Source organism: Pseudophryne corroboree, chromosome 1, assembly GCF_028390025.1.
Source record: "Pseudophryne corroboree isolate aPseCor3 chromosome 1, aPseCor3.hap2, whole genome shotgun sequence".
Lineage (NCBI taxonomy): Eukaryota > Metazoa > Chordata > Amphibia > Anura > Myobatrachidae > Pseudophryne > Pseudophryne corroboree.
In genome coordinates this window covers 972866220-972879123 of record NC_086444.1, presented here as the reverse complement: position 1 = coordinate 972879123, position 12904 = coordinate 972866220, and the positions used below count along the sequence as shown (strand labels likewise).

Sequence of the window (12904 nt, the reverse complement as noted above, 5' to 3'; positions counted from 1 at the left end):
CTTCTTCGAAACCTACCGGTTCTGATTCAATCAGACAATGTCACAGCAGTGGCTCATGTGAACCGCCAAGGCGGGACAAGAAGCAGAGTCGCGATGGCGGAAGCCACAAGGATCCTTCGCTGGGCGGAATATCATGTAAGCGCTCTGTCGGCTGTCTTCATTCCGGGAGTGGACAACTGGGAAGCAACCTTCCTCAGCAGACACGATCTCCATCCAGGAGAGTGGGGACTTCATCAAGAAGTCTTTGCAGACGTAACGCGTCTTTGGGGAACTCCTCAAATAGACATGATGGCGTCACACCTCAATAAAAAGCTTCGGAGGTATTGTGCCAGGTCTCGGGACCCTCAGGCAGTAGCAGTAGACGCTCTGGTAACACCGTGGGTGTTCAAATCGGTCTACGTGTTTCCTCCTCTTCCTCTCATCACAAAAGTGTTGAGGATCATAAGACGAAGAAGAGTACAGACGATACTCGTTGTCCCAGACTGGCCTCGAAGGGCCTGGTACTCGGATCTACAAGAGATGCTCACAGGAGATCCCTGGCCTCTTCCTCTAAGGGAAGACCTGTTGCAACAGGGGCCCTGTGTATTTCAAGACTTACCGCGGTTACGTTTGACGGCATGGCGGTTGAACGCCGAATCCTAGCGAAAAAGGGGATTCCGGAAGAGGTCATCCCTTCTTTAATAAAGGCTAGGAAGGAGGTGACGGTAAAACATTATCACCGTATCTGGCGAAAGTATGTGTCTTGGTGTGAGTCCAAGAATGCGCCTACGGAAGATTTTCATCTGGGTCGTTTTCTCCACTTCCTACAGACAGGAGTGGATATGGGCCTGAAATTAGGCTCTGTTAAGGTACAGATTTCGGCCCTCTCGATTTTCTTTCAGAAGGAATTGGCTTCTCTTCCAGAAGTCCAGACATTTGTAAAGGGAGTGCTGCACATCCAGCCCCCTTTTGTGCCTCCAGTGGCACCATGGGACTTGAACGTGGTGTTGCAGTTCTTAAAATCACACTGGTTTGAACCGCTTACCAAGGTTGAGTTGAAATTTCTTACCTGGAAGGTGGTCATGCAGTTGGCTTTGGCATCAGCAAGGCGATTGTCTGAATTGGCGGCTTTGTCACACAAAAGCCCCTACTTGATTTTTCATGTTGATCGAGCTGAATTGAGGACACGTCCGCAATTTTTGCCTAAAGTGGTTTCTTCACTCCATATGAATCAACCTATTGTGGTGCCTGTGGCTACAAGTGACCTGGAGGATTCCAGATACCTGGATGTAGTCAGGGCCTTAAAGATTTATGTAGCCAGAACAGCTAAAATTAGGAAAACAGAGGCTCTGTTTGTCCTGTATGCTGCTAATAAGATTGGCGCACCTGCTTCGAAGCAGACTATTGCTTGCTGGATCTGTAATACGATTCAGCAGGCTCATTCTACGGCTGGATTGCCGGTACCAAATTCGGTTAAAGCCCATTCCACTAGGAAGGTGGGCTCTTCTTGGGCGGCTGCCCGAGGCGTCTCGGCATTACAGCTTTGCCGAGCGGCGACTTGGTCGGGGTCAAACACTTTTGCTAAATTCTACAAGATTGATACCCTGGCTGATGAGGACCTAGCGTTTGCTCAGTCGGTGCTGCAGAGTCATACGCACTCTCCCGCCCGATTGGATGCTTTGGTATAAACCCCATGGTCCTTACGGAGTCCCCAGCATCCTCTAGGACGTAAGAGAAAATAAGATTTTAAACCTACCGGTAAATCTATTTCTCCTAGTACGTAGAGGATGCTGGGCGCCCGTCCCAGTGCGGAAACTCTGCAAGACTTGTATATAGTTGTTGCTTACATAAGGGTTATGTTACAGTTGGAATAGGTCTTGGACCGTTACTGTCGTTTGTTCATACTGTTAACTGGTTATGTATGTTCCAGGTTAAATGGTATGATTGGTGTGGGCTGGTATGAATCTTGCCCTTGGATTGCTAAATCCTGCCTTGTATTGTCCATCTCCTCTGGGCACAGTTCTCTAACTGAGGTCTGGAGGAGGGGCATAGAGGGAGGAGCCAGTGCACACCCATTGTCAAAGTTCTTTTTAGGTGCCCTATCTCCTGCGGAGCCCGTCTATACCCCATGGTCCTTACGGAGTCCCCAGCATCCTCTACGGACTAGGAGAAATAGATTTACCGGTAGGTTTAAAATCTTATTTTTTTTCAGATTGGGAAGGTCCACCTCCACCACGTGGCTGTGAAGTTTTTGTGGGAAAAATTCCTCGTGACATGTATGAAGATGAACTTGTCCCTGTATTTGAGCGAGCTGGAAAAATCTATGAATTTAGATTAATGATGGAATTTAGTGGTGAGAATAGAGGTTATGCTTTTGTCATGTACACAAGCAAAGAAGAAGCCTTGATGGCTATTCGCATGCTGAATAATTATGAGATTCGACCAGGCAAGTTCATTGGAGTTTGTGTAAGTTTAGATAATTGCAGGCTTTTTATTGGTGCCATTCCAAAAGAGAAGAAGAAAGAAGAAATATTGGAGGAAATGAGGAAAGTAACAGAAGGAGTAATAGATGTAATTGTGTACCCAAGTGCAACTGACAAAACAAAGAACCGCGGCTTCGCCTTTGTAGAATTTGAATCGCACAGAGCAGCTGCCATGGCAAGACGAAAATTGATTCCAGGTGAATACAGGCCTCCAAATGTATATTATTGGTTAATGAAGCTATCCAATAATAATTTACGTGTAATGATGCTTTGTATAAATAATAGGACAATTGGACTAGTTAAATATGAGTAAACATTTTAGCTAAAAAACATTTTCGCTAATTTGGATCATTGAAGGCATTCAGCATTCTAGAAAAACTTAATGTGGCCTATAGTAAAATGAAAGTAATCTTAGAAAGTTTTAATGCAGTCTCACTTCCTTTCATCAATAACAGTTAATGGGGCAGATGTATTAAGCCTGGAGAAGTAATAAAGCAGTGATAAGTGGAAGGTGATAACGCACCAACCAGTCATTACAGGTTTGAAAAATGACAGAAGCTAATTGGCTGGTGCATTATCACCTTCCACTTATCACTTCTTTATCACCGCTTTTTCTTTTTCATCCACTAGGGGTCACTGGAGTACTCTTGGGATATGAACGGCTTTAGCAGAACAGGCACTGAACATTTAAATTTAGTAACTCTCCTCCCCTCCATACTCCCAGAATACCTCAGTGTTTTTTCTGTGCTCACAGCAGTGACACGCACGTGTGGAACCTCCACACTTACTTTGAATTATACTTTGATTTTTTTTTTTTATACTTTTTATTTTTAACTTTTTTCAACTTGAGCACATCCCTTCCCAGTTTAGCAAGAAACTTGGGTCCGGGATAGTGCACGCTGCACGGAAGCAGCTCCTGGCGTGTCGGTCCTCACAAAGAGCACCCTCACAGCCAACAGCAGCTCACTCTCTGACCTGCAGGAAAAGCTGGACGGAGCTTACAGAAGAAGCCCCGTCATAGCCCTCACTACAGGACGTCAGGTATGCTGGGGAACAGGGCGGTCAGCTCACACTGCCACCCCACTGTTGTTTGGGGAACGTGCTCCATTAACGCCGCCCGCTCCCGCCGCTGCTTACACACTAAGCCGCATCCGTCCCAGCCGCCACTGTTTACGGGGCCGCCCGCCTCCGCCGCTCCACAGCGCCTACCAGTCTCCACCCGCCGCTGTATACGGGGACACCGCTCGGAGCGGCCGCACGTCACTCAGAGACGCCGGCCACTCTTCCGGATCACAGCTCCCAGGCGCTATGCACAGCGCTCCCCGGCTCCCTGCATCCGCTCCCCGGCTCCCTGCACCTGCTCCCGTCCGCTGTATAGTTGGAGGTACACGGGGGGAGCAGTAGGGGGGAGAAGCCTATCCTCACTAGCAGCGCAGATGAGGGGGAATGAATGCCATAGCAGCAGCAAAATATAGCAAGGCTGCATGGGTTGACAAGGAATAGGCTGTTAAGCTTATATTAACAGGGGGTTAGTTACAGGCTATAAATGTGCATATACATGTCTTTATAACCTAAACTGTGATTCTGACTGTAAGCATGGCATGGGGGCCATTTTAACCATGCTTCCTGTTTCTGATTCCAGAACGTTCCTGTCCTACAACACTACTCCACCGGATGGCGCAGGGGTGTTAGTGGGAATTTGGGATCAGGTTTCATACAGTCTGGCCACGTGCACTGCACTTAGCCATATATATATACACACATACTTTAGTAACAATTTTACTGAGTCCTGCGAGCTGTCTGTCTTTGTCTATTTGTATTGTCTGTCTGCATAATGAGTAAGGCACCAGCAAAAACAAAAAAGTAGTTTCACTGCAATGTCTGTAAGAGTATGTTACCGGATGGTTCTACCACATGCGCAGTATGTTTTGTAAATTCAGCTACAAATACAATTTCCGCTCCGGTTTCATCCCCGGACCCTCAATGGGCAATCCTAGCAGATGTAATGGCTGGGTTGCAATCAGAATTGGCCGCCGCTCGACACGAGCGGGAAGCGGCAAGATCTGAGTCCGCCAGAGATACCAGAGGGGTCTCCGCCTTTGCAAGGGTCCAAGTCCACTTTGGGTAGAACGGATAAATTTCATTTGTCTTCTGATTTACCAGTTTCTGGTATGTTGTTTTCAGACGATTCTATGCCAGACCTCACGGCCCAAGATGAGAATGAGGAAGGCGAATTGGACCAGCAGTCAGATAGTGAGGATATTGACAGCCCAGGCATTGATAATATCATCAGGGCGGTGCGTCAGTCTCTGAAATTTACAGAGACTGAAGAACCTCTGACAAATTATGAGGTAGTATTTACTAAACGACAGAGATCTCCAGTGTGTTTTCCTTTTTCGGAATCTCTTAATAAGATGTTAATAGAAACATGGAAGAATCCGGATAAACGGTTTTCTATACCTCGCCGATTTAAGTCTAGTTACCCGTTTTCAGAGTCTGTGACATCTACATGGGAGAATCCGCCAATGGTGGATTCGTCTGCGTCAAAACTTACAAAAAAATTAACTATTCCAGTGCCAACTGCTACTACGCTTAAAGACCCTTCAGAGCGTAAACTAGAAGCTATGCTAAAGTCCATGTATACGGCAGCAGGAGTGTTGCTTAGACCTGGTTTGGTTGGCATTTGGGTAACTAAGGCGCTTATTGTATGGATAACAGAACTCAAGTCTGCCCTACATGACGATCACCTTATCAAATCTGTGAGGCTGCTGATTATCTTTGTACAGCTTCTACTGACGTCTGTCAGCTCAGTTCTCGTCTTTCATCGTCGCTAGTTACGGCACGACGAGCACTCTGGCTGCGTTCTTGGCAGGCGGAGGCAGAGGTCAAGAGAGGAATAGAAGCGTTACCTTACGATGGTGAGAAGTTGTTTGGTCCTTGTCATGCCGCCGCGGCCGCCGCGCTTACCCCTCTGGGTGCGCTGGGCTTCCTGGCGGCCGTCCCCGTGGTGGTCCCCGGCTCCTGGTGCTCCGTTGGCGCTGGTCCCGGCGGACGTTCGGGAGGCGGGCGCCGCGGGCACGCCCGGCGTCCACGGAGGTCGGATGGGCGGGTGACGTCATCGGCGCTCTCCGCCAATAAGATAGAGGCGGGAAGTTCAAATTCAGACGCCGGGCAGAGCTCCGGTGCCTGAGTATCTTCTCTCTCCTAGAAGAGTGAAACTCCAGCGCTCCGGTTCTCTAAAGTATTTCCTACCTCTGCTGCATGGACTTCTGTGCTCCCAGCTTCCTGTGCTTCAGCATTCAGCGTTCTACCTCTGCTGCATGGACTTCTGTGCTTCCAGCTTCCTGTGCTCCAGCATTCAGCGTGCCTCTCTGCTGCACGGATTCCTGTGCTTCAGCATTCAGCGTGCCTCTCTGCTGCACGGACTTCTGTGCTCCCAGCACCGTGTGTTTCTGCAACGCTCACAAGCATCTGTCACTGTGTGTTTCTGCAGCGCTCACAAGCGTCCGTCACCGTGTGCTTCTGCAACGCCCACAAGCGTCTGTCACTGTGTGTTTCTGCGACGCTCACAAGCGTCCGTCACCGTGTGCTTCTGCAACGCTCACAAGCGTCAGTCACCGTGTGCTTCTGCAACGCTCACCAGCATCAGTCACCGTGTGCTTCAGCATCACTCACGAATCCTCTGAATCACTCTGCGGTCAGCATCACCCTTAAATTCCTGTCTCTGGGTTTATCATGAAGTAAACCTACATTCGGCCATCTCTACTTCGACCCAGCTGTGGTTCCTCTTCCCGGTCACCGGAAGAACCCCCGAGTTCACAACACCCTCAACCCAGGTCAGTGATAGTATACTCAGGCCTCATGGACCCGGGGGATCGGAACACAGAGTCGAGCGCCATCCAAAGTTTGGTTTCCCGAGTTCAGACTCAGGAGGCGACATAGGGCCAGGTGATGCAATATCTCCAGGAATTGTCCGGCCGATTGGATCAAATTCAAGCATCCTTAGCTTCCGTAATTCCGGTTTCAGTTCCCGTAACTGCTCCAGTTGCCGTTTCCAGTAACGTCCAACCTCCGGCCGGTACCAGGTCACGCCTTCAGCTTCCTACTCCTTCCCGCTATAATGGGAATCCAAAGAATTGCCGTGGTTTTTTAAACCAGTGCGAGGTGCAGTTCGAGCTTCTCTCTCATAATTTCCCTACGGATCGGTCTAAGGTGGCGTATATTATTTCCCTGCTCGAAGGGTCAGCGTTGGATTGGGTGTCTCCGTTATGGGAACGATCTGATCCCGTGGTTTCCAACTACACCAACTTCATCACGTCCTTTCGAAGAATCTTCGACGAGCCCGGCAGGATGACCACTGCTTCTTCTGACTTGCTCCGTGTCCGTCAGGGCTCCCGCTCCGTGGGTCAGTACGTGGTTCATTTCCAGACCATTGCCTCTGAACTTCGCTGGAATAATGACGCCCTGAGGGCTGCCTTCTGGAACGGTCTCTCCGACCGGCTGAAAGTTGAGTTGGTCACTAGGGATCTGCCGGATCCATTAGAAGAGTTGATCTCCCTCTGCGTCAAGGTGGATCTTTGGATGCAGGAGCGTGGAGGAGAACGTAGTCGTTCAGATCGTTCCAGGTTCCGGCTTCCTCCTCCTAGGCCGGCGGCTGTACCCAGTCCGGACGAACCCATGCAAATTAACCGGTCCCGACTGTCTCTGGAGGAACGACAGCGTCGTCATGAGGGTAAACTTTGCCTTTACTGTGGAGCCGCAGATCATTTCCTCAAGTTTTGTAAATCCCGTCCGGGAAACGGGCAGGCCTAGCTTGTTCCGGAGGAGTCAAGTTGGGAGTCACGTCCAAATCTTCTCCGACTTTGGATTGCTTACTTTCCGTGTCTTTGACCTCCAAGTCAGTTGCCAAATCTTTTAATGCCCTATTGGACTCTGGGGCTGCTGGGAATTTCGTTTCTTTTTCCTGTGCCCAAGTTCTGGATTTAAAGTTGCGGTCTATCAAACGGCCTATTTCATTGACTGCTATTAATGGAACCAGAATATCCCGTTAGGCTGCAGGTTGGAGCGCTACATCAAGAACATCTGGAGCTCCTAGTGATTCCGGAGATGCCTCACGACCTTGTCCTCGGGTTGCCTTGGCTCAAAACCCATAATCCCCACGTCGACTGAAAGTCTTCACAAATTCTGTCTTGGAGTTCATTCTGTCTCACTAATTGCCTTACTCCCGTCTGTCTGCTCCGTGCATCTTCTAGGTCGGACGAGGAGCTCATTCCGGAGGCTTATCGGGAGTTCACGGATGTGTTCTCTGAGCAGGCAGCTGATCAGTTACCACCACATAGACCTTGGGACTGCCCCATTGACCTCATCCCTGGGAAGATGCCTCCTCGGGGTCGCACTTACCCCCTGTCTCTACCTGAGACCCAAGCTATGTCGGACTATATTAAATCCAATCTTCTTAAGGGATTCATTCGCCCCTCTATCTCTCCGGCTGGAGCAGGTTTCTTTTTCGTGAAGAAGAAGGACGGGGGGCTGAGACCATGTATCGATTATCGTGGCCTAAACGATATCACCATCAAAAATAAATATCCCTTGCCGCTAATCACGGAGCTATTTGATAGGGTGCGTGGAGCCCACGTTTTTTCGAAGCTCGACTTGAGAGGAGCATATAATCTTATACGTATCCGGTAGGGGGACGAATGGAAGACCGCCTTCAATACCAGAGATGGGCATTACGAATATCTGGTGATGCCGTTCGGCCTTAGCAATGCTCCTGACGTTTTCCAGGGATTCGTTAACGACATTTTTCGAGACATGTTATACCAAAGTGTAGTGGTGTATTTAGACGACATCCTGATTTTTTCCAAAAATCTTTCAGAACACAGGACACAGGTCAAAGAGGTACTTCTCCGACTGCGAAAGAATCGTCTTTACGGCAAGATTTCCAAATGCACTTTTGAGGTATCGTCAATTCCGTTCCTTGGCTATGTCATCTCGGGTACGGAGCTTCGTATGGATCCGGAGAAACTCACTGCCATTCGTGATTGGACTCAGCCTCTCTCTTTGAAAGCAGTACAAAGGTTCTTGGACTTTGCAAACTACTACAGGAAATTCATTAAGGGTTTTTCCACCATTGTTGCACCCATTACCGCATTGACCAAAAAGGGTTCCAACCCGAGTTTGTGGTCTCTCGAAGCTGTGGAAGCTTTCACCCGGTTGAAATCAGCTTTTGTATCAGCTCCGGTACTCCCAACAACCAAATTTCGAAGAACCGTTCTTCCTGGAGGTCGATGCTTCCTCAGTCGGAGTCGGAGCCGTTCTTTCCCAGTATTCTTCGGACAAGAAATTGCATCCATGTGGGTTCCATTCTCGTAAGTTCTCGCCTGCTGAGCAAAACTACACTATTGGAGATCAGGAACTGTTGGCACTAAAGTCCGCCTTGGAAGAATGGAGATACTTGTTAGAAGGTGCCAAACATCTGATTACTATTTACACCGATCACAAGAACTTATTGTACATCAAGACCGCACAATGCTTGAATCCCCGTCAGGCCAGATGGGCACTTTTCTTTACTCGATTCTCCTTTGTTATTAAGTACCGGGCCGGGACTTTCAATACAAAAGCTGACGCTCTGTCTCGTTCCCTAACTGCCTCAGATGAAGCGAATTCCTTTGAAAGGAGTTTAATCCTCAGTCCAATCTCCGTTTCCGCTGCTTCCACTTCTCTAGATCCTCCTCCTGGAAGAATGTCGGTGCCAGTTGAATTCCGACCAAGAATACTACAGTGGGCCCATATCTCCAAGTTCTCCGGTCACCCGGGGGTCCAAAAAATGTTTGAATTCCTGCAAAGGTCTTACTGGTGGAATACCATGAGGAGGGATATACAGGATTATGTTAGTTCCTGTCCTCAATGCACACAGCACAAAATTCCTAGTCTGCCTTCTGCCGGATTGCTTCATCCTTTGTCCATTCCAAGGAAACCCTGGACCCATATTTCTATGGACTTCATTACCGAGTTGCCCCATGCCAAAGGTTACAATACCATCTGGGTGATTGTCAACCGTTTTTCGAAGATGGCACACTTCGTTCCGTTGACAGGTCTACCGACAGCTCCCAAACTGGCTCTGCTATTTATCCGGGAGCACTTTCGGTTACATGGCTTACCTCTGGAGGTGGTCTCAGATTGAGGAGTACAGTTCACCGCCAGGTTTTGGAGAGCTCTCTGTTCTGCCTTACGAATTAAACTCAAATTCTCGTCTGCCTATCATCCCCAAACAAATGGGCAAACCGAACGAGTCAACCAGGATTTGGAGACTTTTCTTCGAGTTTATCTCTCTCCTTCATAGGACGACTGGGTGGAACTGTTACCCTGGGCAGAGTTTGCTCATAACAATTTGTTTCATTCCTCCACTGGCGAATCTCCGTTCTTCATCAATTACGGGTTCCATCCACGGGTTCCAGAATTACCAATCCTTCCGTCGGAGGAGGTTCCGGCTGTAACTTCCACGTTACAATACTTCAGTCAAATTTGGAGTAGGGTTCATGCTAACCTCAAGAAAATCTCCGTCCGATACAAATTCTTTGCGGACAAGAAACGGCGGGCCGCTCCTCAATACAAAGTTGGCGATAGGGTATGGCTCTCCACCCGCAACCTCCGTCTAAAAGTACCCACTATGAAATTTGCTCCAAGGTTCATCGGTCCTGTTTTACAAGTCCTGAATCCTGTGGTCTGCAAATTGGGTTTGCCTCCTCACTTTCGTATACCAAATTCTTTCCATGTCTCTTTCCTTCGTCCCCTCATACTAAATCGTTTCCATTCAGAGCCTTCTAGTTCAACCTCAGTAGAGACTGAAACTGGGACAGAATTTGAGATCAAAACTATTCTGGACTCTCGTTACTATCACAAGAATTTACAATATTTGGTGGAATGGAAGGGTTATGGACATGAAGAAAGAAGTTGGATAAAGGCTTCTGAGGTCACCGCTCCCCGACTAATTCGGATCTTTCATTCTAGACACCCAACAAAACCAGGAAAGTGTCCTGAGGCCACTCCTAGAGGAGGGGGTACTGTCATGCCGCCGTGCTTACCCCTCCGGGTGCGCTGGGCTTCCTGGCGGCCATCCCCGCTGGTGGTCCCCGGCTCCTGGTGCTCCGTTGGCGCTGGTCCCAGTAAATGTTCGGGGGGCGGGCGCCGCGGGTACGCCCAGCGTCCACGGAGGTCGGATGGGCGGGTGACGTCATCAGCGCTCTCCACCAATCAGATAGAGGCGGGAAGTTCAAATTCAGACGCTGGGCAGAGCTCCGGCGCCTGAGTATCTTCTCTCTCCTAGAAGAGTGAAACTACAGCGCTCCGGTTCTCTAAAGTATTTCCTACCTCTGCTGCATGGACTTCTGTGCTCCCAGCTTCCTGTGCTTCAGCATTCAGCGTTCTACCTCTGCTGCATGGACTTCTGTGCTCCCAGCTTCCTGTGCTCCAGCATTCAGCGTGCCTCTCTGCTGCACGGATTCCTGTGCTTCAGCATTCAGCGTGCCTCTCTGCTGCACGGACTTCTGTGCTACCAGCACCGTGTGTTTCTGCAACGCTCGCAAGCATCTGTCACTGTGTGTTTCTGCAGCGCTCACAAGCGTCCGTCACCGTGTGCTTCTGCAACGCCCACAAGCGTCTGTCACTGTGTGTTTCTGCGACGCTCACAAGCGTCCGTCACCGTGTGCTTCTGCAACGCTCACAAGCGTCAGTCACCGTGTGCTTCTGCAACGCTCACCAGCATCAGTCACCGTGTGCTTCAGCATCACTTACGAATCCTCTGAATCACTGTGCGGTCAGCATCGCCCTTAAATTCCTGTCTCTGGGTTTATCAGCCGCAACCTCAGTGTTCCTCAGCATCACTCACTGCGATCCTTCAGCATCACTCACAGTATTCACCAGCACCGTTCTCAAGTCCTTGTCTTTCAGGTGGATTCCAGTATCCGTCACGAATCTTGCCTGTCGCAAAATCCTGCATGAAGAAAACCTACATTCGGCCATCTCTACTTCGACCCAGCTGTGGTTTCTCTTCCCGGTCACCGGAAGAACCCCCGAGTTCACAACACCCTCAACCAAGGTCAGTGATAGTCCTGAATTGGACATTTGGATTTCTGAGGCCACGGGGGGGAAGTCTGTTTTCCTACCATTGCCTCCACCGGTACCTAGGCGGAAATACTCTGGCCCGGCGTTCAAATCTTTTAGACCTCAGCCCTTTCGAGGCCATGGTAGAGGAACAGCCACACCTGGTAGAGGAGGTCGAGGACGTGGTTTTCAACAAACCGCCACCTGTCCTCAGGACGCTAAGGTCACCGACAAGCCAGTGGCATGACGGGCTCCCAGCCCATCTCGGATATCCAGTTGTGGGAGCATGCCTTCAGACGTTCCATTTGGCGTGGTTCCAGACATCCACAGATGGGTGGATCCGCAATTTAGTGTTAAAAGGTTACAAAATAGAATTTAACTGTCTCCCACCACTGCGGTTTTTCAAGACAGGACTGCCTGTGTCGGAAGACAAGAAGGCGGTTCTGCAAATTGCCATTCAGTCTCTGCTGGATTCAGCAGTTTTGATTCCCGTCCCTGTTAACCAACAAGGTCAGGGTTATTATTCCAGTCTTTTTGTAGTACCAAAGCCGGATGGCTCGGTCAGACCAATATTGAACTTAAAGGGTCTCAATCAGTACGTCACTTACTACAGATTCAAGATGGAATCCCTGCGGTTAGTAATTGCAGGTTTAGAGCCACAGGAATTCATGATTGCGCTGGATCTCAAGGATGCGTACTTTACACATTCCAATTTGGCCACCTCATCAGAGGTTCTTGCGTTTTACGGTACGGCAAAACCATTACCAGTTTCAGGCTCTACCGTTTAGCCTCTCGTCAGCGCCTCGGGTATTCACCAAAGTGATGTCTGTGATGATAGCTCATCTCAGATCCCTGGGAGTGATAATAGTTCCGTACTTGGAAGATCTACTCATCAAAGCTCCGTCTCAACAGATGCTCCTCCAACATGCGTTGCTAACGTACAATGTGCTAGTTCAGCACGGTTGGATTGTCAACTTCAAGAAATCACATCTGATTCCGTCTCAACGACTTCAATTCCTAGGAATGATTCTCGATGCGGTAGATCAAAGAATTTACCTACCAGAACAGAAAGTACAGAGTATTCGTCATCTGGTACAATTAGTGCTCAAGCCACGCACAGTCTCGGTACATTTGTGCATTCGACTGTTAGGGAAAACGGTGGCGGCTTTCGAAGCGCTTCAGTTCGGAAGATTTCACTCACGTCCTTTTCTACTGGATGTGCTCGCACAGTGGTCGGGCTCGCATCTGCAGATTCACCAGATGGTGAGGTTGTCTCCACGGGCCAGAGTATCTCTACTCTGGTGGCTCAAAGTACACAATCTAACCGCAGGGAAACGGTT

General features: G+C 49.3%; 1 protein-coding gene across 4 annotated transcripts in view; it reads left to right on the top strand.

Moving 5' to 3' along the window:
• RBM46 (RNA binding motif protein 46) overlaps positions 1 to 12904 on the top strand; it is a 329232-nt gene that overhangs the window by 166050 nt on the left and 150278 nt on the right. For all 4 annotated transcript variants that reach the window (XM_063920507.1, XM_063920504.1, XM_063920505.1 and 1 more), the window contains exon 4: positions 2192 to 2659. In XM_063920507.1, the coding sequence (XP_063776577.1) occupies positions 2192 to 2659 (468 nt within the window). The remainder of the gene's footprint in view (positions 1 to 2191; positions 2660 to 12904) is intronic.